Consider the following 23,468-nt stretch of genomic DNA (forward strand, 5'->3'; position numbering starts at 1 on the left):
ATTATCAGCCAAATGTTTAATGAGAAGTCTCCCCTACATATTTTCACCAGATCCCCAATTCTTTTAATATGGATCCAATATGCCCACCCTTCCTCACTAAAATAAGATGTATGGACGTGGGACACCTTCATAACTACCACATAATTTGGAGCAACCATATAATTAACCCTTGAAATTAAATTTTTTCCAGCACAGTGAAATGGGTAGGTGGCAGATATGTGATAGCCTGTCACTGTATATGTATTTTTAACTTTGTGTAGTGGAAAGGAAAGAAAATGACTATTGTATATTTTTAAGATTAAGTTGCTTGAGGGTCTCTGGCCAAAACTTTACAAACCCCAAACCTCTTATAGGAATTCACCTTTATTAATAACATACAGATGCTGAAGTTTGTGAATATTTAATAACAAGAGAAATTTAGAATCTCCAAATATAAGGTTGGAGAATGACAATCATTTTTTTTATTATACTCCACCAAAATCATTTAAAGTCAAACAGATAGAGAGTAGTGGTTACATCATACAAAAACAAGTGCTTAAGTATGTTTCTAGGTTCATAATCAGAGTGCTCAAATTAGGATGGAACAAACAGGTTTAAATAAAGCCCATGTATTTCAATTCCATAGCAGCAAATACAAAAGCATTTAATAATACCTTTAAAACTACACCACAAACTTGAAGCCAAGGTTCATTCTTTATCACTGAGTCAAACTAATTTGCCATTAACTGCAGCTATGCCAGGCACCATCCACAAGAATCACATGGAGTAACCCAAAATAGAATCAGGTACAACATAAACTAATGAACAATACATTTTATAGAAGACTTTTTGGTGCCACTTTGGTACAGTGCTAATGTATCTAACTAGCCAGGTGACCTGGTGCTGACCTTGGACAAGTCATCTCACATCTCTAGAATCTCAAAGCCATTCCAGATGGATAATTTTCTTCCCTAGGTCAAAAATCTACTTTATTTTTTCCTTTAGCTGGACTTCCAAGATCCTTCCTATTTAAGCTATGATTCTTCTTTTCAAAAATTCAAAAGTTCCTCTTACATGTACCATGTACTTTTGAAAATTGGATATTCTGAAGTTGGAGGGAGAGATATGTTACTGAATACTGACTCTACATCACTGTGCTATGGAGGGGTTAATAACAAAATTTTAAAAATAGTACCTGCCTATAAAAATCTTCAGGCACTATTGATTAAATTTTTCATACTGAATAACCAAAGTATTTCTGGTAGATATCATCTTTGAATCGAATCATGAAAAAAAGTGGGTAGATAACCAACTGTCATAAAAATGTCTATTTAATGTGTTTTAAAGAATTCCAGAATAGCAAATTTCTTGTTAGGGTGTGTTTTTGAAGCAAGCCATCAGGTATTTATTAGAAGGTAGTGCTAACTCACTCATATAATTAATAAAATAACTTTAATTCCACCATGCATTTAAAATGTAAATTTCTAACAAACATTTTTCTTTTATTCTATTTCACGTTTCCCTATATTTCTCATACATCTACTTTTCCTATCACCTCAACACAATACTGACTATATTTCATTGCTACTAAGTCCAACATAAATCAGTAAGCTTGGCAGGAAAATGCAGAGAGTAAAATAGAAAGTGACACAATCTATGTATGTCATGCAGGCTAATACCAAGGAGACTACCTTGTAAACACACACACACACACACACATATTTACAGAGTCTGGAATACTGTCAGTTTCAACTGAGCAAGAAGCAAAAGAACTTTCATGCCAGAATTCCAGTTCAATCAAAATCACGGTTTGTGAGGACAAGGGGAGCCACGAGTGTCCAAACATACAGCACAATGCCAATCCAGCTTGAAGAGATTTTCACCCAGACTGAAGTCCATTTACTGGTCATCTCATGAGAAGGCTCATAACTAAAATATTTGGAGATAGAAAACAGAAAAGAAATAAAAAACATATACTGTATTAATAACTTAAAAGTTTTTGAATTACAGAATCTGTTAAATACATATGGCACACATGTACTTTTTTAAATCCAAAAAACCTCACAAAAAGAAAACTTATTTAAGTTGGATGATATTCACATTATAAACAATTTTGTTTCAGCTTTATAAAGTCTTTGTTGAATGATTAAATGAGCATTTCAAATAAGATTTAAACAAAATTGAGTAAGTAGCATTCTTCATAACATTTCTGCTAAATGAAGTGAGGTAAATCTTATTTAATCAGCATCATTAAAGAACACATTATAATATAATTTTTATAAGTCAAAACTTTTAATTTGTGATGTATATTTTTCTTAAAGCAAACTATATACACATTTCCCTACATTCCCTATATCCCTTTCATTCACTGGTCAAAAATTTGGAGCTGAAGGAACCTGAAAGGTCAGTTAGTGTCTTGTTTTGCAGATAAGAAAACTAAGGCCTAGTAAGGTTAAATGATTTGCTATGGGTCACAGAGGTAATTAAAATGGCAGTCATAACTTGAACACAATTTTTCACAAATTCTGAATATAACCTTTGCTCGATAACTCAATGTGATTTAAACACATTGCTCTTAGGTACTATATAGTTGAATTGACTACTACTCTTTGGTTACTACCCTAAATAATCTGTGCCTTGCTTGTCTGTTTTATATTTGGTCTCATTTCCACAGTAAGAGGTCATTTATAGAGTATCTTTGCTATTGATTTTTTTCCTTGCAAGGCAAAGGGATTAAATGATTTCTCCAAGGTTACTCAGCTAAGTAAGTCTTAAGTGCCTGAGGCCAAATTTGATCTCAAGTCTTCCTGACTCCACTGTGCCACCTAGCTCTCCCCCACCACTGATTTTAAGTAGCATAAAGTTTCTCATTTAGGGAGTAAAAAATTCCTGATTTTCATAACTTTAAAACTGTAATTAGGCCCTTTTTAGGAAATTTACTTTTCATATTTCAAGCATTTTCATCTATTGATCTTCTGCATTAAGTGGGATATTATTCTCCAATTCTAGTCTAACAGTTCCTAAATGTTTGGCAAGGTTAATTTTTTCTCTCTTTGACAAAACTTAGTTTGAAATGTAATCTGCAATGAATTTAATCAATATATATTATCAGGCAGCTGGGTTTTTGAATAATCTTTAACAAAGCTTAAAGAAAACTAGAGAATGCCAACCTGAAATCAAATCCTGCCTAAAAATGTGATCCTGGGGACTCAATATGAATTTCCTCATTTGTAAAAATATGTTAATAACCACAAAGGATTGCTATGAAGATAAAAAACTTTAAAGCACTATAAATAATTCTTAATATCTTTAATAAACTGGATCAAGTTAAATTCTTTAACATTTTGCTTCATTTGAAAATTTTTTACAGATAATAGTTATTAAAATCTTAAAAACAAACCAGTCATGGAATACTAGAGATGAATTACTGAATTTACTATTTTAAAATGTAACTGTTAAAATGAGAAAAATCAACTTCATTTTTGTTAATTCCAACTAAATAGTGAGAAACTTGGGGCCCAGAAAAAAATTTCTGCACTTAATCTTAAGAATGACATTAAAAAAGTTTGAGTAAATGACTAAAATGTCTGAGGGCAAAACTGGATCCCTAAACAATAGAAATGTTAGAAAAAAGAAAAATATAAACATAGTATAGATGGAAAGATGGTGGCATTCTAGCCCAGATCTCCCATAAACATACCAATAGGACTTGGAAACACATAATTCTATAAAGAATGAATAAGAATCAACTATAGAGTGCTCCCTCAGTTTGAGGAATGGAATACTGTGGAGATTCTGAGCTGGAGGTAAGTAGAAAGCAGAGAGAATCCAAGAATACTTTGGGAAAGGTTGGCAGATTAGCTGCCCAAGTCCAACAGCAAGAAAAAAAGCCTCAGGCAAAAAACCAACTGCAGCATCCTTTGTGAAGTCAAAGATGTAAGAGAGCACAGCACCCCTTTTTTGCAAACAGGTGGCACTAGGAAGCACCAGGCTGAGCCTGGAGTCCACTGAAACAGAGGCCTATTCTTGCCATGATACTCCAGATCAGATGGGCCCTGCCCAAGTCATGTAAAGGGATACATGACCAGGAGTACAAGTACAAGCCTCCCAAACTTGATAGTGATACTTAATGAGATATACAAACCAAGGAAAACTCCTAAAGAAATATAGTTTAAAAGATACCTATGGGAAAACCCAGAAGATAATGACCTCACAACTCCAGGCAAAGTTTCTGAGAGAGAAAAAAAAAATCATTTGGCCACAAGGATTACAAAATATATAGAAAACAAAATATGATAAAAAATGGAAAAGTCTTAGAGGGAAAGTGGCAGTAGCATTGATATGTTAGAATTAAAATGGTGAAAAACCATACTTAAGAACTAAATTACTGAAAATTGAAACTGATCAAACAAACAACTGAAAATGCAAGAAGCAGTATTCAAAAAGACTAAGGGGGAAAATATACCTTCATCCACATAGCCCCACAAAAGACTGGCTACTTCAGAAATTTTAAATGAAAATCACCCTGAATTCTACGAACTAGAGAACAAAGTAAAGATAGAATCCCATCAGTAGTCTCCTGAAAGATATCCATAAGTGAAAACTCCCAGGAATATAACAGCCAAAATCCAGTTTCAAGGCAAAGAAAAAAATATTATGAGGCAAAAAGTTCAAAAGATAAAAAGATACCAAATATAACCCTAGAAGGAAAAATAAAAACTGATGGAATAGATTTTCCGTCCTCCTTAATTTTTAAAAATACCAGAACTGAGAAGATATTTTAAAATGAAAATGTGGGAGCCAAGAAAAGCACATAAAGGTATACACTGACATAATTAAAAGGATAAAAGTCTTCTCAGAATATTAATATCTAAAAGGGTCATAGAAAAAGATTAACAAATTACAAATGGATTTGTTCAATTCTGATAGTTTTAGAAGAAAACAAATGAGAGGGACAGGAAGGAGAGGAAAATCACTCAACATAATAGTTTCATAACATTTACATAATCAAAGAGGAAGGGATAGGTTAAACAGATATGGCAAAAGGTTCATTTTTATCACAATCAGATGAAGGAACCTAATTACAATATACTCCATTGAAAAGGAAAACAGGAGGAACCAGCAAAGAGATTCTAAAAGATATCGAGCAGACAGGGAAGGCAACCATCATAAGCAAAATAAACAGAAATTTTGAAAAGGAACTTGAAGGAAATGAATAAAGATCATAAACGTGGTATCAAAGGGCAAAGTAAAAAGAGCTACCACAGAAAGGAAGTCATTGCATTTATAAATCCCAAGAGTCAAACTCCCTTTTTTTATTAACTATTTATAAAGAGGAAAGAGAAACATTTAACAAATATGAATGGGATAAACTCGATAAAATGGAAGATGGCAAAATGAATTAGAAAAAACAGTTTAAAGAAACATTTGAAACATAGATTCCCTCAGAGTTAAAATGAACCCTTTTTTTTCAAAATCTATTGTACTTTCCCTGAATTCAAAAGAGCAGCATGATTTTAGATATGGTGATGGTAAATATAAATATGATGGAAACAGATAAGCAGGGAACTTAACATTACAATTAAAGACACCATTGTTAATAACTGCTGGGAAAAATGGGTAGCAGCCTGTCAGAAATTAGGGTTAGAACACCATCTGACACTACACATGGCAAGATAAGCTACTAAGGGATACATGCACAACTTAAAGAAATTGTCTTTCAAATCTTTGCATAGAGAAAATAATTCATAAGCACTGAGAGGCAAAGAAAATGGACAGTTTTGATTATATGAAATTAAAGTTTTTGTGCTCAAAAAAATCTAATAAATTGTGGTTAAAAATGAAAAATAAAAAGAACTAAATGGAAAAAAACAATGTTTTCAGCATATTTTGCCTTGTCTTATAGCTAAGATCCATATGGAAACTGAATTTATAAGACTATTTTCTCAATAAATGGTCAAAGGATATGAACAGTTTTCAAAGGAAAAAACTCAAGTTACCAATAATCATTAAAAGTTTTTTGTTATTTTTAATCTTTTTTGTTTTTCCCCCCCCCTTTGGCTCTGCATCTTCTACAATATGACTAATATGGAAATAAGTCATGCATGACTATATGTATAACTTATATCAAATTGCTTACCTTCTCAAAAAAAAAGGAGGGTAAGGAAAGGATAATCTGAAACTCAATTTTTTTAAAAAAGTGAATGCTAAAAATTATCTTTATATGTAATTGGACAAAAAAAAATTATTTTAAAAAAAGTCTAAATCACTACAGAGAAAAGCAAATTAAAGAAACTTTGAGGATGCACCTCACAGTCAAATGACTGACAGATTAAGAAAAAATAAGTGAAGTGGAGGGTATATGAGAAAACAATAAAACTGGTGTACTACTATAAGCTGTTCCAGCTACTCTAGAAAGCAATTTGGAACTATGCTCAGTAAGTTACCAAACTCTATGCTGCCTACCTGTGGCCACTTATATCACTACTACTACTAGGACTCTACCTCAAGGAATGAAAAAAGAACTATGTTCAAAACTATCCATAGCAGCTCTTTTCATTATAGTCAAAATTTAGAAAACCTAAAGTGTTGTTCCTATTAGATAAACAAATTATGTTATATGAATTTAATGGAATATTACTGTGTCCAAAGAAATAATGAACAGTGTCAAAGAAAACCATGGAGACCTCTATGAACTTTGAAGCCCTAGTTAAGTATTTATAAATGACCACATTACAGAGATAAACAACTTTGAAAGCTGATCCCTTTAAGCAATGCAATGATAAAACCTTAGTCTGCAAGTTGCAAATGGTAAATTGCAATGACACAAACATTTTTGGATAAGGACAATGTAGGGTTTTCTTTTCATCTGTTAAGATATTGAGAGGAAGATTATAAATGCATATTTTAAATCATAATACATCAAGTAGAGCTCAAAATACAAATATCTTTTGTGTCAATCAAAAATTTGCATTTCTACAGGCTCCAAAATTATTAAGGAATGACTTTATTCTTTAATATCTGTCATTTTTTGGTTTTCTTCAAAAATGTGTAGTCTGATATCTGAAATATGATCCATAGCAAAGTAAAAAATAATATGTAATTTCCTAAAAGGCCATAGTGACAATACTCCAGTATTCACTTTTGTGTTGATTCAAAGTAAGAGTTTTTGAAGCAATACTAATATTACCTTTGTGAATTAGTGCCATCATATCTTAAATGTCAAAAATTTCATTAAATACCTGTACCAGTTGGTCAGAGTCATCATGATATAAAGTGAAGCCAAGAAAAGCATGAAATGAAAGAAGGAGTAACTGTAAGTAACACCATCCCTTTCATTGTCTATTGCACGGTGAACATCATCACCATCATCAAGTGATCCATCATGTCTGGCCACACCATCTTCTATCAGTGTTGATTCATCACTAGTCAAAGTCAGTTTATTAACCTGACTGTTGTTAGATGAACGAATACTAGGGAAGAAGGTAGAAGAGAAAGCCTTAGTTTCAGCAAAGTACAATTTAATAACAAACTATACTGTTTTTCATTAAAACATTTTATGAATTAATGCTTACCTTGAATAAAGCACACAACACAAAAAGAGCATAAGTCCCACAATTCCTTGAGCATCCCACCACTGAACAGAATCCTTTTGCTTTGGAATGCTTGTTGTAATATTGTAGCCAATTATGCTTAATAAACTTGGATTGCATTGTCTGTCTGTGAAGTAAATACCAAATTAGAAAAAAAAATTAAAGATGACGTTTTCCAAGGAATCTTTATTTTACCCATTACAAAAATTTATTAATTCAGAACTTTCAAAATACTGTGATCAGAAAGTAAAAACTACAAATTACGTCTGAAATAAATTACTAAACAAAAGACATACTAACATTGTTAGTTAACATAACACTAAATATTTCAAAACATTTTATCTATTGTGTGAAGTTCTCATGATTTCTATTTTTAAGGGCACTGAAGGAAATTGAGGCAAAGTGACCAAAGATCACGCTTAGTGGTAGATCAGAGAATTTCATCCTCAGATGTTTTGATTCCCAGTTTAACATTTCACTGTGAGGATTAGTGTTGATTATTTGCTAAATATTTACCTGTGATAAATCTGTAAAACTCTCAACTTTTCTTTATTCTGTGAAATTTTTGTCCTTAAGACTCTAGAAAATACACCCAATGTGCTAGGATTAGGGTTCTTGCTCTTGACAGTGAAAGTTATCCTGTCCTTTCGCTACACAATCAGCTCAGTTCTTGATGACATCCTTTACACAATCCCTTTTGTGGAATCCTTCACTAGTAACATGCTGCAGTCTGTCAATAAAGCCCATCACATGTCTCCCCATTGCCATTTGGGTGACCAATAACTTTGAATCTTTGGAGATGTTATGATTTATCATAGGCCACAGTCAAGAGGTATGAAAAGATTACTATTTAAGTATTTCAGAGAGAAGCTTAAGGAAATTTTGAAGAACTTTAAATTGCTTCAGGGAAACCTGCCTGACTTTCTTTTTAAACTGTACCAAGTTCAGTCTCTATAATCACTATCTATCCAAAATACTGAAGGCCCAGTTCTGTGGCCTGTCCAGTCATATTGATGTTTTCCTACGTAGACAGAGCTTATTTGAAGAAAGTTTTTAGTTTGGAATACTCTACCAAATCAAGGGGGCCAAAATTAAAAACAAGAGGTGGGAAATACAATGAGGTAAATTTATTTTCGACCCTAAGGAAAAAACCCTAATGGTTAATTATCCAAAATGTCAAGATGCCATAGGAATGAATTCCCACTACTTGGGGATCTTCAATTAAGGCATGATAAACTAGGGATATTTTTATGTGCAGTGCCTGGATTAGATGATCATTGAGGTCAATTCTAACTCTGAACCTCTGCAAAATGTTTTTTCAAAGTAATCACATAACCATAATGGGATCTTTTACTTTCTGCACTATTCACAATAAATTATTCTACTACAGAAGTATCTATTGGAGAATAGGCTTTTGTGAAAAAACTTGCCTGCTCCCTTCTAAAATTTCATCAAGATCTGTCTAAGTGTAGATTATTCTTAAAAATTTTGAGAAGATAAACACTTAGCTGCCCTTCAATACCTTTTTTAAAAACAAATAGGGCCCCCTTAAAGGTTGACTTTTTCCTAAGCATTTGCTATTTTTTGCCTTGAATCCTTTATTTGCCTTCAAAATTTTGCCACCTTCAGCTTTATGTGTGCCATTTTTACTTTCCTATGTGGCTTCTGGAGAGGTAGGGGGTAGAGATTTGGTGTTAGGAGTCCAAATGTGGTGGTGATAATAGATTTGTTTATAGAATATCTTTGTAGATACATTTTCTATTTTTACCTTTTTGTCCCAATTTTATTTTTAAATAGCCTCTTTTGGATAAGGCTTGAGTCTCTTATTAGCCTTATGTAAATATTTTCCCCCCATATAAAGTCTTAGCATCTTCTTAGTACAATCTTCTAAACAATTTTGCATTTTAAACTACTGTTACCTCTAGCTTTTATCTATTATTATAAGAATAGTAAGTGTTTTATATTAGGATCTTTTGTTCTCATTATGATGACTAAATATCTTAAAAACTTCCTTAGGAATATTCTTTATCGTTTTATGTTTTTACCCATTTTCCTTCATCAACGGCTTATTAAAACAGATCAGGATGGAGTTTGCCTCACTTGTGTCATCTATTCCTCTGTTAATCTGATTTTGATTTTTGCTTTTGCACTAACAAATTGATAGTCTAGTCTGATCTACAAAAATAGGTTATCTTTTCTTTGAAAATAAAATCAATTTTTATGTTATTTCAGTGCATACTCCATTTAGCACTTCCTAATTGTGTCTTTTAGTTATTACTGAAAGGTTACAGACCTGTAACCTTTCTCATTTCATATTTCTGAACCACTTTGAACCATTTTTACCATGTTTCTCTCTAAGCCCATTTTTGCTTTGAAGTCACAAAGTAAATATGTACTATTTTGCCTCGAGTTTCTCAAAAAATCACTACTTCTTTATCTTTCACAATGTTTTTGCACATAGATGATAGTTGCCTCTATTAGGGTCTTTTGTAAAAGTCCATCATGGAAACGTATAGGCAAAATACAAGCAATAGAAAGTATACAGCGTCCCATGAAAAGCAGCATTTTGCTTCTTTGGATATATAATAAAACTGATTTCATGGTTTCTTTAATTTACCTATTCAAGGAGAAACTGTAAAACAGCCTTTCATTTAGCTATTTTTCTTTTCTGGCTTCTGCTTTTACTTAAAGCATGAATAAAAAGAGTGACATTCAATTCCTTCAGTAAAATGTCTTCTCTGCAATGGTACAAAGCATCTTTGTAATAATACTGATTTTAATTTATAGTTTACTTGATCCTAATAATATCAGTTGTTGAACAAAATTAGCTGTTTAGGAATTTGGTACAATTTTGACAGGCATATGGGAGGCCTATTAGGGGAATAACATTCAGGTGGAATTTTTGTTAATTGAACACTCTATACAGAGAAATTATTGAATTTCAAGAAAAAAAGTATAAGCTTGAAAAAGCATCAGGGACAATTCCCATAACAAACCTGGTTCATTTGTCATAGCAGACCAAGTCAGATACATCGTGTAGATCGTGATTACTGAAGACTGCAACAAACCAGATCTTGGCTGTGACTCCTAAGTAACAATTTAAAAATAAAAAACTCACTTATAATCTAACATGGTTTAATATTTATAAACTTTTGGAAATTAGTATTAATTTAATTTGTATTAAAGTAAGTCCTCATAAATAAATAACATACTTGGATCTTGGGCAGAATAGACATCACAGATGCTCCAATGCACAGAAGCATGTTGACACTGATGAAGGCCTTATTTTCTGAGCAACCGTCGGGGTGAGTGTAGTAGACAAAAAATAGGACTATAGCAACTAAAGACAGCAGATAATTCATTGCTGTAGCTGATAACAAAGCTGTGAAAAAATATGGTTGGAGAGTTAAGTTTCATTACTGAACTATGTTGCAATGGCATAATGCTTTCAAATACTTAATAGGCTTCATGTTAAATAGACCTAAACCAAAGCTTCTTAGCTATTTTGTCTCTACACAGACTGGTGTCCATTTTTGTCACTGTGATTGCCTTAAGCAGTTCAGATTAAGCTATAAAATCAGGTGACCAATACTATCAGAGAATTGTGAGCCTAAAACGAGAGAAAAAAGACCTTTGCAATGCCTTAACTAAGAACAAAATGGCAGAATGTTAAAATCCAATGCCATTTTCTCTTATTTTTACTTTTAGAGACTTCTAGTTTTACTCTGTTCCAGAGGAGGTTGGATATATGATGTAGACAATTTGAATATCTTATAACTAAAAATCTCTCTGGGCTGGTTTCCTCATCACTCTGTTAGATGATAAGTAAGCCTCTTCCACCTTTTTAAAATCTTTGAACCTATGATCTATACAGTTAATTGAGAAACAATTTGCTTTAAAATGAGACTCTAAGATATGTTTATGCCCTTGAAGTACTACAATGTCTTACCTGCATACCAACATCTTGAGTTTCCTTCTTCCATTTTTTCAACCCAAGATTCATTCCAAGAGTGGGCAAAATCAATAAGCAAAACCAGTTGGATGAGGATAAAACAAAAGGCCCCTGCCATGCCCACATAAAACCAGACTGAAAGAGAGAAAATAGGAAGAAATTCCTCTACATATAAATAAATTATTTTGTATTTATTTTGCACAGACTTAGAATTAGAAATGTGGTCTCTCTCTCTGAAGGGTTATAAGCTCTTTAAAGGAAGGGACTGGTTTTTTTTGTATCTCCAGCAATTCCTGAAACACATAAATACTAATAAACACATGCTAACTGACTGATTAAAGGAAATAATGATGAAACATGTTTTTAAAAAAGCTAAATCATCACATGATCTACAACTGAAAGTAGAAACTAAAAAATAAGCCTTTATTATACGAGGTCAAGAAAACCTGGAATAGCAATGACGGTAACATATGAAGTTAAAAGTGTCTCCAAGAGGAGACACTTAGGCTAAAAATCTAAGATAGAATTTGTCAAAAAAGAATAAACAACAGAATCAGAGAATATTCAATCTATATTTCAAAAAAGTTTCAATTAAATTATAAAAGAAACATTAATAGTATTACAAGGCAAAATAAACAAAATATATGAAATCACTAAAGGAAATCAAAAACTATTTTGACTATGATAAATGTAATGCAGGCAAAACAAATCAAATGACATAAAGATCTAGAGATTACAAGGACAACCAAAAAATTTAAATAATTTAAATATAATAGTTTAAACACACAACATCAACCTCCAAAATCACTTTAACACCAATAAATGATAGCTATTATTTCTTAACGTTCTATATTCTCTCTCTCTCTCTCTCTCTCTCTCTCACACACACACACACACACACACACGCGGCAATAATATACGCAAAGTATATAACCTTTATTGGCCAGGAAGCAAATGGAAGGTCTGAATATTAGAGAAAGTCAACATATGTAAAAAGCCTATTATTATAGAGATCTAGTTCTGGGAAGTGACTTAAAAGGCATTTTAAATACCAACCCTCTTAGCTTTACAAACAAAGGGGGGTGGGAAGCTTGGTGAAGTTAAGTAATTTAGCAAGCATATATTTATTGATCCTACACAACTCATAACTTTAGAGATGACTATGAGTTTGATTTTGAACATATTAAAGTTCTGAAAAAGTATGGTCATATACAGTCAACTATTGGGAAAACATTTACACACACACACACACACACACACACACACACACACCCATGTGTTTATGTATGTGTATATAAAATGGAGGCTACACATTCACACAAATATTCAATGTTTTTACCAGTAGTAAATGGTCCTTCTGGGATAAAGAAAGCTCCAACAGTAATTGCCACTGCTGCTATAAATTTAAAGAACCAGAATCTAAAAAAAAAAAAAATCAATGAATTTACAGTATTAGAAATTCATTTTCATATTTTCAAAAATTGTAATTTCATCAAAAAAATTTAAGAGCAATTTCAAATTAATACTAACTACTAGCTAGAGGGATTTTCTACCACTAAGTTACTATGATTTCACTTCAACCAAGAATCAAACTCCTGGAGGAAAATTATGAGTTTGATTTTGAACACATTAAAGTACTGAAAGAAAATGGTTATGAACAGTCAACGCTTGGGTAGCACACATATAGGTGTATATGTATAATCCACATACACATGTACATACATGGTAAAGGAAAGAGAAAAATGTTTTCTAGCTCCTTCCTACACAAATGATGGTATTTTGACAAAAGAATAATGTTCATTGTATTAAAATATTACCACTTACCTTGAAAGTTGATATACTAATTACAACAATATGAGGATGTATTTTTATAAAATATAAAGCCCTAAACATGTTAAAGACATGTGACTATATGAACATGCACCTAAGGCAATCTTATCTAAAAAGTTAGTAAGAGAACACTAACCTGTATCTTGATGATTCAAGAAAACCAATGAGTACAAGAGATTATTTATCCTTTGTGGAAGTCATAGAAAGAAGTCTTACTAGAAAATGGATTTTATAAAAACTAATTAAAGTGAATGGGCATATGGATATATATGTTGAATGTATTAAATCTATATGATAGCTTATAGCTAGAGTAAAACTACCAGCAACTGACAAACTCAGAAAAGAAATAACATTCCTTTATGTCATGTCATTAGTTTTCTCATTTATCAAGGTATTATATAACTTAAAAACACTGAGAAAATAGTTCAAATGAATTTCAAAAAAACTCAATTATCATATCCAGTAACTTCAGATTGTTTCCCTTGCTATGACTCTAAAATTGAATTAAAAAAAATCACATAATTTCAGTCTTAGTTTCCTAAGGAGGAAATAAAATCTTTTAGACACAAAAATTAGGGAAGTTTCTAATTTGCATTATCAAAATTTTCCCAATATAGCCAAAAAATATTGCTTTATTAAAAAAATTCTCTTTATCTGAATCATCTTCTAGAAATGACAAATGAAACATTATTATTTAATAAGTATTTTCAATTACTGGTTCATTCTCTTCAGGAAACAAAGTGATGGTATGAAAACATGAAATGACCTGACATCAGTCAGGCAGTCAGATTTTTAAATGTTTTAATTCAAAACGATCTCAACATAATTTCTGTAAATCATCATTAAAGAACATTTATGATTCTCTCCCATACTCTATCCCATACTCAAGATACAATCTATTTGTTTCCTATATTATGCCAAGATAATAAAATTTATTTTTTATACCAATGCCCACTAAAAAGCTATAGCAGACTTGATTTTCTAAAATTTGCAAAGCTATTTTTTAAAATATATTTTTCTATATCAGAATATATACATTTCTTTGATTAATTTGATAATCTTTGCATTCACTGATTAGGTATTCCCTTCAATGCTAAAGAGTGACCCCCCAACCACACTTTCTCCTCCTTCTGCAACTCCTATCAACATTATCCAATAAATCAAAAATGGTCCTTTGACACATACTGAGAGACCTTCCCATAGGTCTTGACAAAGTTCAGGAAGCAAAAGAAAAAAAAAGCATATTTTCTATGTGTCTCACTCCATCACTAGCCAATTTGTCCCCTTTCTCCTGCTCACTTCTTCACTACTCTATGCTGCTAACCACCAGCCACTATGCGTTTCTCTCTCTCTCCACTATCTTTTGGATAGTTTATGAACACACACCATTAATGGGAAACTAACAGGGCTAAAAAGATGGGTCTTTAAGGAAGAAGTTTGTATTCAGTATAATATAACTTTCAAATGGAGGTCAATCTCTTCTGAGTTCTTTTCATCCCTAAATACTTTTCATTATAAATCATCAATGTCTTAAGGTATATGTAATAATGGTCTAACTCCAGAAGATTCTAATTCAAAGAAATACTACACATTTAACGATTCCCCCCCACCCCAGCATGGATAATTAGGTTGAATTCTTGAGTGATGAGGGACCAAATTTAGGAGTGTGACAATGTTCCAGGGTTTGATGCAACTGACACAAATAAATTATATGAAAATGGGAATATTTAGCAACCCTTACCATGCATAAGAAATCTCTTGGATTAGGATTCTTCTGATTGTTTTCCCTGATAAGCAAACACTTTTAGAAATTGCATATCATTCTGTTAAATGTTTTGTTGTATGTTTATACACGAGAATCACTAAGTAGTTAATTAAGATGTCATTTTGCTCCATATTTAATTTAAAAGGGGAGATTATTCTGTTGCATTCATGTCTCTTTTTTTTGAAGAGTTAACAAATAGGATGGACAAATCTTGAATTCTCTTTCAATTACACATTACAGCAAGTTCATGGTCTGCCATAGAATACTATTTGAGGAAGCTACTTCTACTTTTATATTTTCATTAAGCATTTAGATTATAAAAGAGTTTACAGAGCTGAAAAAGTAGATGCCTAGGTTATTAGTCATTGATATTTTGACTGCTTTTGAGCTATAATAAAGGTTTTCCCCTAATCCCTCTGCTCCTTACAAATCCATTTGAGAATCAGTCCCTCAAAGATCACTCAAAATTACTATAAGTATCTTTAATTTTAAAAACAAGATTTAGTAAAACTTAGAAAAATAATCATACCATTTGATTCAATAATTCCACTGTCAGAAATATTCCCTACAGCAAGCAGATGAGGGGTAAAAGTTACCCAGTAAAAAGTTTTTATAACAGAGAGGGAAGGAATAAGCATGTATTAAACTCCAAGAATGTGTCAACATCAAATGTCAAGCAGGCAGGCCTTGACTGTTGCCTTTAACACTGAGGTGATAATGTTTGCCCTGGGTTCTTGAAAATAATCCTGACATCAGGGAGCTGATACCATGGCATGATGTGTGAATTGGGTTTGAGTGAAGGGGTGTAGTCAGGATGATAAGAGTTCAAATCCTGTCTCAAACACTTGACACTCCCTAGATTTTGTGACCTTGGATAAATCACTTAACCCTGACTACCTCACATCCAGGGTCATCTCCAGTCCTGATTCATCTGGTCACTGGACCCAGAGGGTTCCAGGAGAAAGTGAGGCTGGTGACTTAGCATAGAATTCCCTCACTCAAATTCAATTCATGTGCTTGTCATGCCATCACCTCCCTGATGATGTGGTCTTCTTCAAGAACCAAGGACAAGGGGCAGCTAGGTGGCGTAGTGGATACTGGAGTCAGCCCTGGAGTCAGGAGTACCTGGGTTCAAATCTGGTCTCAGACACTTAATAATTACCTAGCTGTGTGGCCTTGGACAAGCCACTTAACCCTGGTTGCCTTGCAAAAAAAAAAACCCCAACTAAAAAAAAGAACCAAGGACAAACAATACTGTGTTAAACACTTAAATATTATCTCTTTTTAATAACAGCATCATTTGTAACTAGAAATAAAAAACCAGAAAGATCCTAAAAAAATCTATTAATAGAAGAATGGTCAAATTAACTTTACATATAATGGAAAACTCTAATCTAAGTTTGACAAATAAGGTGAAAATAAGGAAATAAAAATCTTTTAAGAAATAATAGGAAATAAAAGACCAAATATATATATATGTATGCATTTAAATGTAAATAACTGCAAATTATGTATAATTGATTGTATTAACATTTAATACTAAGCCTGTTGTAAATCATGAGTTTAAAACACTTGTAGACTTATAAATTCTTTTCAATTATTACTGCTTTTTCCATAAAAGCAAAAATACTTCACAATCTTAAATCAGTTTCTTTTCCACTCATTATGTCCATCTGAAGTTGCTTACATCCAGAAAATAACCTCCCATAACTATGGTTTTGATTTAGAAATGTCTATATTCTAAATTAAGGTCCTTAATTTTAGATAATGAAAAGTACTAAAGTGGACAACTATATTTTTAAGTCTCAAAGAGAATCAAAACTTGTAGCTATTAGTCTTGTGTTTGAGTCATTCTGTCTTCCTGATTATCTATTTAAATATATAAATATCCCAAAGACTTAATGAAATTTTTTGCTTTAATAGATGTGTGCTTTCTTGAGCAGTAATGAATCATTTTTTAAAAAGTAGACATGCTAGAACTAGAAGGTATTTTTTAAAAAAGTCTAAATCTTTCATTTTAGATAAGAAACTAAAGCACTGCCTTAGAAAGGTTGTCATGTTTCTTAGGTTACATAGTATATGGCAAAGTTAAAACTAGAATCACAGAATATTAGTTTTAAAAGTATAAACAACTAGAAATTAATATAATCCCCTCATTTTATAATTTTAAGTTGAAGTTAAAATTGTTTTGGTTTTTATAAGTCATTTCTAGAAATTTCCTGTACTTCTCCAAAATGAATCACTACAGGGAAAATCAAGTAACCAGAAATACCAGACACAATGACTTATTTGTATAAGATTCTGCCCTAGAATACTCCCCTGTTTTGAAAGATGTTATCTGTTAACCAGGACCATAACTGCCACTCCTGAATTTGATAAGGAAGAAAACCATGGAGAGCAAGGAAACCATGGCTTATAATTACCCAAGCCAAGAGTGACAGGTTGAGGATACAAACCCAAATTCTTCAACTGTAAATAGTGCTCTTTCCACTGTATCCTGCTATTTCATTCAATTTTCCCAACTTCCAGTTCAGTGTTCCTTTCCTTCACATCTGCCACTGTTAGGGTTAACTACAAAATTACAATGCAAAATTAGGACTTTGGGGTGATAAAGGTCTCTGAGGGAAAAACACTGATACAAATGTGAATATGCTTTTTGGAGAATGACCTCAATATGAGAAAATTCCTCCCCAGGTGTTTGTCCTTTTCCTTATCTTCAGAGTCAGCTAACTATCACTCCTTCCCTTCATTCTAAGAAAGTCAATAAAGAAAGGAATTACCTTAGCTCATCCTTGAGATCCTCGGTCCCCCCCACCATGACAACTCACTAACTAGAGGTCTTCAGTTTAAGACCATTTGACTGGGGCCCAAATTTCTTCTATTTGAGCTCTCCCTACCTTCCCTTAAGCAGTCAGTAAGTGAGATTCTGCTTTGACTAAAAGATTCCTGTCTATGTGAGTTCTCTGACAATCTTCTACCAACCTGGGTAGTACCTAAAACCTTTCTGGTCCCTTCCTCCAACACCACAGGTGGTATTTCTGCAATGCACTTTTTTCCTTCTTTAATTTTTCAAAAAACAAAATACAACTTCCTACCAATGTTGAAGGTTATGTTCTGATAACCTAATGTGAATGATGAAGTCATAAGCACTAATGAAATAGATTCCTCCCCCCATTAGATAGGAAATAAATACAAACTGAGAATTTTTAATTTTATAGCCACCAGAAATTTAACCCTCAACAGCTCATCAAAGTTTAAGTAACTGCAACTGCCACTCTAGCAACTGGCTTTTGTGGTCATAAAAAAGTATATTAAGAGAATATAATCAATTTCAGTATTAACCAAAGATACACTTATATTAGGTAGTCTAAAAATTGCTACATATTTTTTCAATTTTTTTTAAAAAGTTCAAAACTTTTACCTGTCAGATTTATGGAAAAGAAAGCAGATTATGACCAAGGAGGAGATGGAGAACATCATTAAAAAAAGCTAGATAATTTTGATTACATTAAATTAAAAGCTTTTGCACAAACAAATCCACTGTAACTAAGATCAAAAGAAATGTAGTAAATTGGGAAACCAATTTTACAAATTAGTATTTCTGACAGAGGACTCATTTCTAAAAAATAGGGAGAACCGAGTCAAATTTATAAAAATACAAGCCATTCCCCAATTGACAAATGGTCAAAGGATATGCAGAGGCAATTTACAGTTGAAGAAATCAAAACGATCCATAGTCATATGAAAAACTACTCTAAATCATTACTCATTAGAGAAATGAAAATTAAAGCAGCTCTGAGGCACCATCTCACACCTATCAGATTGGCCAATATGACCAGAAAGGACAATGCTGGAAGGGATGCGGGAAATCTGGGACACTTAATAGATTGTTGGTGGAGCTGTGAACTCATCCAACCTTTCTGGAGAGCAATCTAGAATTATGCCCAAAGGGCAATAAAAAATGCACAAACCCTTTGATCCAATAATACCACTACTGGGTCTGTACCCTGAAGAGATCATGAAAAAGGGTAAAAACATCATCACCTCTACAAAAATATTCATAGCAGCCCTGTTTATGGTGGCAAAGAATCGGACATTGAGTGAATGTCCATCAATTGGGGAATGGCTGAACAAATTGTGGTATATGTATGTTATGGAACACTACTGTTCTATTAGAAACCAGGAGGGATGGGAATTCAAAGAAGCCTGGGAGGATTTGTATGAACTGATGCTGAGAGAAATGAGCAGAACCAGAAGAACACTGTACCACCCTAAGGGTAACATGGGGTTGATGTCAATATTAATGGACTTCTCATTTCATTAGTGAAATAATCAGGGACAATGTTAGGGTATCTGCGAAGGAGAATATCATCTGTATCCAAAAAATGAATTGTGGAGTTTAAAACAAAGACCAAAAACAAAAGGTATCTTATTATGTAATTTTGCTATCTTTTATATTTTATTTTTTTCCTTAATGATATGATTTCTCTCTAAACAAATTTAATCTTGATCAATGTATAGCATGGAAACAATGTAAAGATTACCTGACTGCCTTTTGTGGGGGGTGGGGGGAAGGATTTGTGATTGGGAGAAAACCTGTAAAATTCAAAAAACAATTAAAAAAATAAGAAGTTTAAAACTTACCCATTGTGCACTGCCGCTCGAGGATCACTGCTGCTCTTCACTTTGATCATCAATAAGGAGAACAAAAGGAAAAACATGGCCATTCCAAAGCACAAACGGTATACGGCTTTGTATCCAACCAACACATTACAAGGCACGAGTCCTGTTCCACTATCACAAAATCCAGGAATCTAGGAAAGTAAACAAGATGTCACGACCAGTAAGAAAAAAATGTGAAATTTATATAAACTGAATCTACACAACTAAATCCCTAAAATGCAAAATTCCTTAAAAAAAATTTTGATGTTGGATTACTATATTCCAAGTCTTACTAAACTGTAAAAAGTCAAATTCCTACTGCCCACTCTAAATTTGATACTTTTTTGCCTTGATTTTTCAAAATTGTATATTATATATTGAGACAATTCTGGGTTCTCAATGCCCTCCATATTAGTAACATCCCTATAACAATCTGTATGAGAAATTAGAATACGCGACTTTTCAAAGTTAAATAATTTTTTGATCCATTTACTAGAAGACATTTCTCAAGGGATTGAGATAGCATGTCAATTTTAAAGTGTTTGTTGTTCAGAATAGCTATTACTGAGAGTATTATCAAAAAAAGAACATTCATAATTCTCCAAAACATAAGAACAATAATTACTGTCAACCAAGAATTTAAAGTTTAAATAACTCCGATACAAGTTAAATTTCTCTTTTGCTATCCTCTCTAAAAAAACCACTGTGAAATGAAGTGCTATTAGTTCAGCATCTACAAAGTACTTTTTAAAAATAGAAAAAAAAATTAGAAAGAGATCTAGGCATTACCTACTTTATTCTCGTCATTAGCTATAGAGCTGGAAGATAAACATTTATCCAAGATCATGGATATTGTCATGCTAGTATATTTTGATTCCAAGATCGTCAGCAGATCGAGAATTATGCCACATATATGTTTTTCCACCAACTATATTGTTTAGTTCTTTGTGGAAAAGTATTTTTTTCCTAGCTTTTATAGAATCTGGGGCAGCTAGGTGATGCAGTGGATAGAGCACAGGCCCTAGAGTCAAGAGGACCTGAGTTCAAATTTAACCTCAGACACTTGATTACACCTGACTGTGTGACCTTGGCAAGTCACTTAAACCCGTTGCCTTGTAAAAAAAAAATCCAAAAAAGGGTAGTCTCCAGAATCTAAGCAGAGTGCTATTTTATTTGAAAAAAAAAACCTGATGAAATAAAATCGATTAATTAATAAATCATTATGCTGATAACCATATTTCAACCTACTACAAAACCAAGCAATAAACAAAATGAAACCTAACCTTATTTAACTGTTCTTCCATTCCCGGTATCAACATCACACAGGATATTCCCACACCAATAAGCAAAAAGAATGCATAAATCAGTCTAGTTACTGTGGAGTTATTTCCACTGGGACAACATCGGCACAGCAGACAAGGAGCACTCCCACATAAACATGGTATCTGGTAACGAGAATAACAATAGGAAAAATTAACACTTTTTACATAAAGAAAGTCCATCTACATTATCAACAAAACGCCCAAAGTTAGAAAATTTACTAAAACTTGAATTAATGATAAAAATCATAGCTGCCTTCCAAGGAGTTCATTTAAAACTGTATATAATTCAATAATACTAAAGATGTTAGAGAAAGATTATGATTATTTTTATGCAATGTGATAAAGAGATTTGGGGATGTGACAGCTTTTATTAATCTTAATAATCAATGCAATCATTCTTTCATATATTCTGCTAACAAAACTATGAATATATAAGATCCCTGAACAAAATAAAAATACAAATGTTTAACTCATAAGCAAAAATCATCTAAATTGAAATCCTATATAATTTTTAAGGCATAAAACATGTTTTGTTATTTTTGGAACAAAGGCAGGTTAATTAATGTTCTTTCCATTATATACCCCATTGCCTATCAAGAGTTGGAGAGTGGGAAGGAAAGGAAGATCTAAGGAGGAAGCATACATTAAAGATTAAATTCATAATTCTAAAAGAATGAATCACTGAGTCATTAAATATTGACCTTTAAATAAACAAATTTAAGTTTTGCCAGGAAAGAGTGGAAAAAAAAATTAATCAAGGAGGAGATAAGGAAAACAAAAAAGGAAATGTATAGGATTCATGGCATGAGAGCTGAACAATGTAAATGAAAACAAGAAAAATAAGAAACAAAAGAATATTAGAACTACTATGTTTTATTCCAAGTATTTGCATCATGAAGAAGACCTACGCATTAAAAAATTACTCTTTGTAGATAGGGAAAAGATTGTCGATGAATAAGCTCCAGTAAAGTCTTCTGTTCTAGCTATAATCTTAAAGATAGTCCCAATACCTATAAAAATATGAAGTACGAAGGAAGGGAATGTCAATTTTGGAATAATTTTGAGGTGGCGAAGATAGAATTGATATGTTGGTCTGTGTACAGAAATGATGTTTTTCCTTATAAGACACTGCTCATCAGTGGCCATTTGGAGGAATAGGCCCTCGGAGATCTAATCATTTTAAAGATGGTAAAGGGTAAATCACACAGGCAAGTAAGTGGCAGATGGGCTGTGAACCCAACCCTGATCACGTGACTCCCAAAATTGCCTATTTTCCCCATTTCTTGCTGCCTCTTTGTTTTCCCCTTAGTAATTCTGCAAATCGTTCATAGGTTTTCCGCAGTTAAGAGGAGATTTTCCCAACAGAATTTCCATTCTATGCCTAAATAATTGATCCGCCCCTGCTGCATGTGAAGCAGCGGCCGGGTGAAGGCCCGGGGTCCGGGGCGACACCCCGCTGTTTGCTCCAACAACCAGGCGGCCCTTCCAGCCCCGGCGGCTCCGGGGGTGACAGGGCTCGCCCAAGGTCGCCAAGGCCTGGCGCCTGGGGCGCCTCCACAGCCGCCCCTCCCCCCCAGTGCGCCCCCCGGGCCGCCCCGGCTGCAGGAAGACGCGGAGCGGGCCGGGCTGGGCCCCCGGGCCTGCGGCGTCTCCCGCCTCCCTCGCCCGGGCGGCGCCCTCCGCGCCCCCGCCAACGCCGGGGTACATACCCAGCTCGCCATGGAGCAGAGGCCCAGGACACCCCCCATGGCTCCGGGCTCGGGAAAGATGGTGCCGGACGCGGCTTCCTCTCACGGCTTATTTACCATCTTCCAGGCACTTCCGGCCCACGCCCCGCCCCGCCCCCTCGGCAGGGGCTACGTCATTTCCCCGGGAGAAGAAGAAGAAAGGGCTCCGGGGGGGGCTAGAGAGGCGCGGGCGGCCCGAAAGGAAGCCGGCGGGAAGGGAAGGCGGCCGCGGGGTGCTCGGGCCGCTGGGCCGGGGGCTGCATCGCACGCCGGGCGGCCGCGGCTCTTGCCGCAGAGGCGGGGCCGGGGCGGGGCGCGCCTTCCTGCGCTCCCTGGGGGCGGGGCTTGGAGAAGCGCTTCCGGGGCACTGGGCACCGCCCCAGGCCTCTGGCTCGGGCGCCCCGAGGCGCCGCTGCTCCCAGGTTCCCTCACCGTGGAGCGTTCCTCCCCAGCGCACACCTCTTCTCCCTTTTATCGGAAGTGCCTTGTTTTTAGTGCTTGGGAGGCTCGGACTCCCAAGGTGTTGTCGCCAGAAAGGCGGGGTCACATCAGGCCTTCTCCCCCCGCAGGGCGGCCTGGAGCCCGTAATGGTCCCTCTGCCTCAGTGCGCTCAGCCTTAATGACGACTCCATCCTGACT

General features: G+C 34.3%; 1 protein-coding gene across 1 annotated transcript; it reads right to left on the reverse strand.

Annotated features, from left to right (window-relative positions):
* Positions 1-384: 384 nt before the first annotated feature.
* On the reverse strand, positions 385-23,040 carry SERINC1 (serine incorporator 1). Its single transcript, XM_074187480.1, has 10 exons — positions 22,812-23,040; positions 21,064-21,225; positions 19,763-19,932; positions 12,863-12,942; positions 11,521-11,658; positions 10,784-10,953; positions 10,568-10,658; positions 7,554-7,698; positions 7,221-7,451; positions 385-1,908 (listed from the first exon to the last, which is right to left on the reverse strand). The coding sequence occupies exons 1-10, from the start codon at positions 22,848-22,850 to the stop codon at positions 1,773-1,775; spliced, it is 1,362 nt and encodes a 453-aa protein (XP_074043581.1). The 5' UTR covers positions 22,851-23,040; the 3' UTR covers positions 385-1,772.
* Between the last annotated feature and the right edge of the window lie 428 nt (positions 23,041-23,468).

Source organism: Macrotis lagotis, chromosome 5, assembly GCF_037893015.1.
Source record: "Macrotis lagotis isolate mMagLag1 chromosome 5, bilby.v1.9.chrom.fasta, whole genome shotgun sequence".
NCBI classification, from domain to species: Eukaryota; Metazoa; Chordata; class Mammalia; order Peramelemorphia; family Peramelidae; genus Macrotis; species Macrotis lagotis.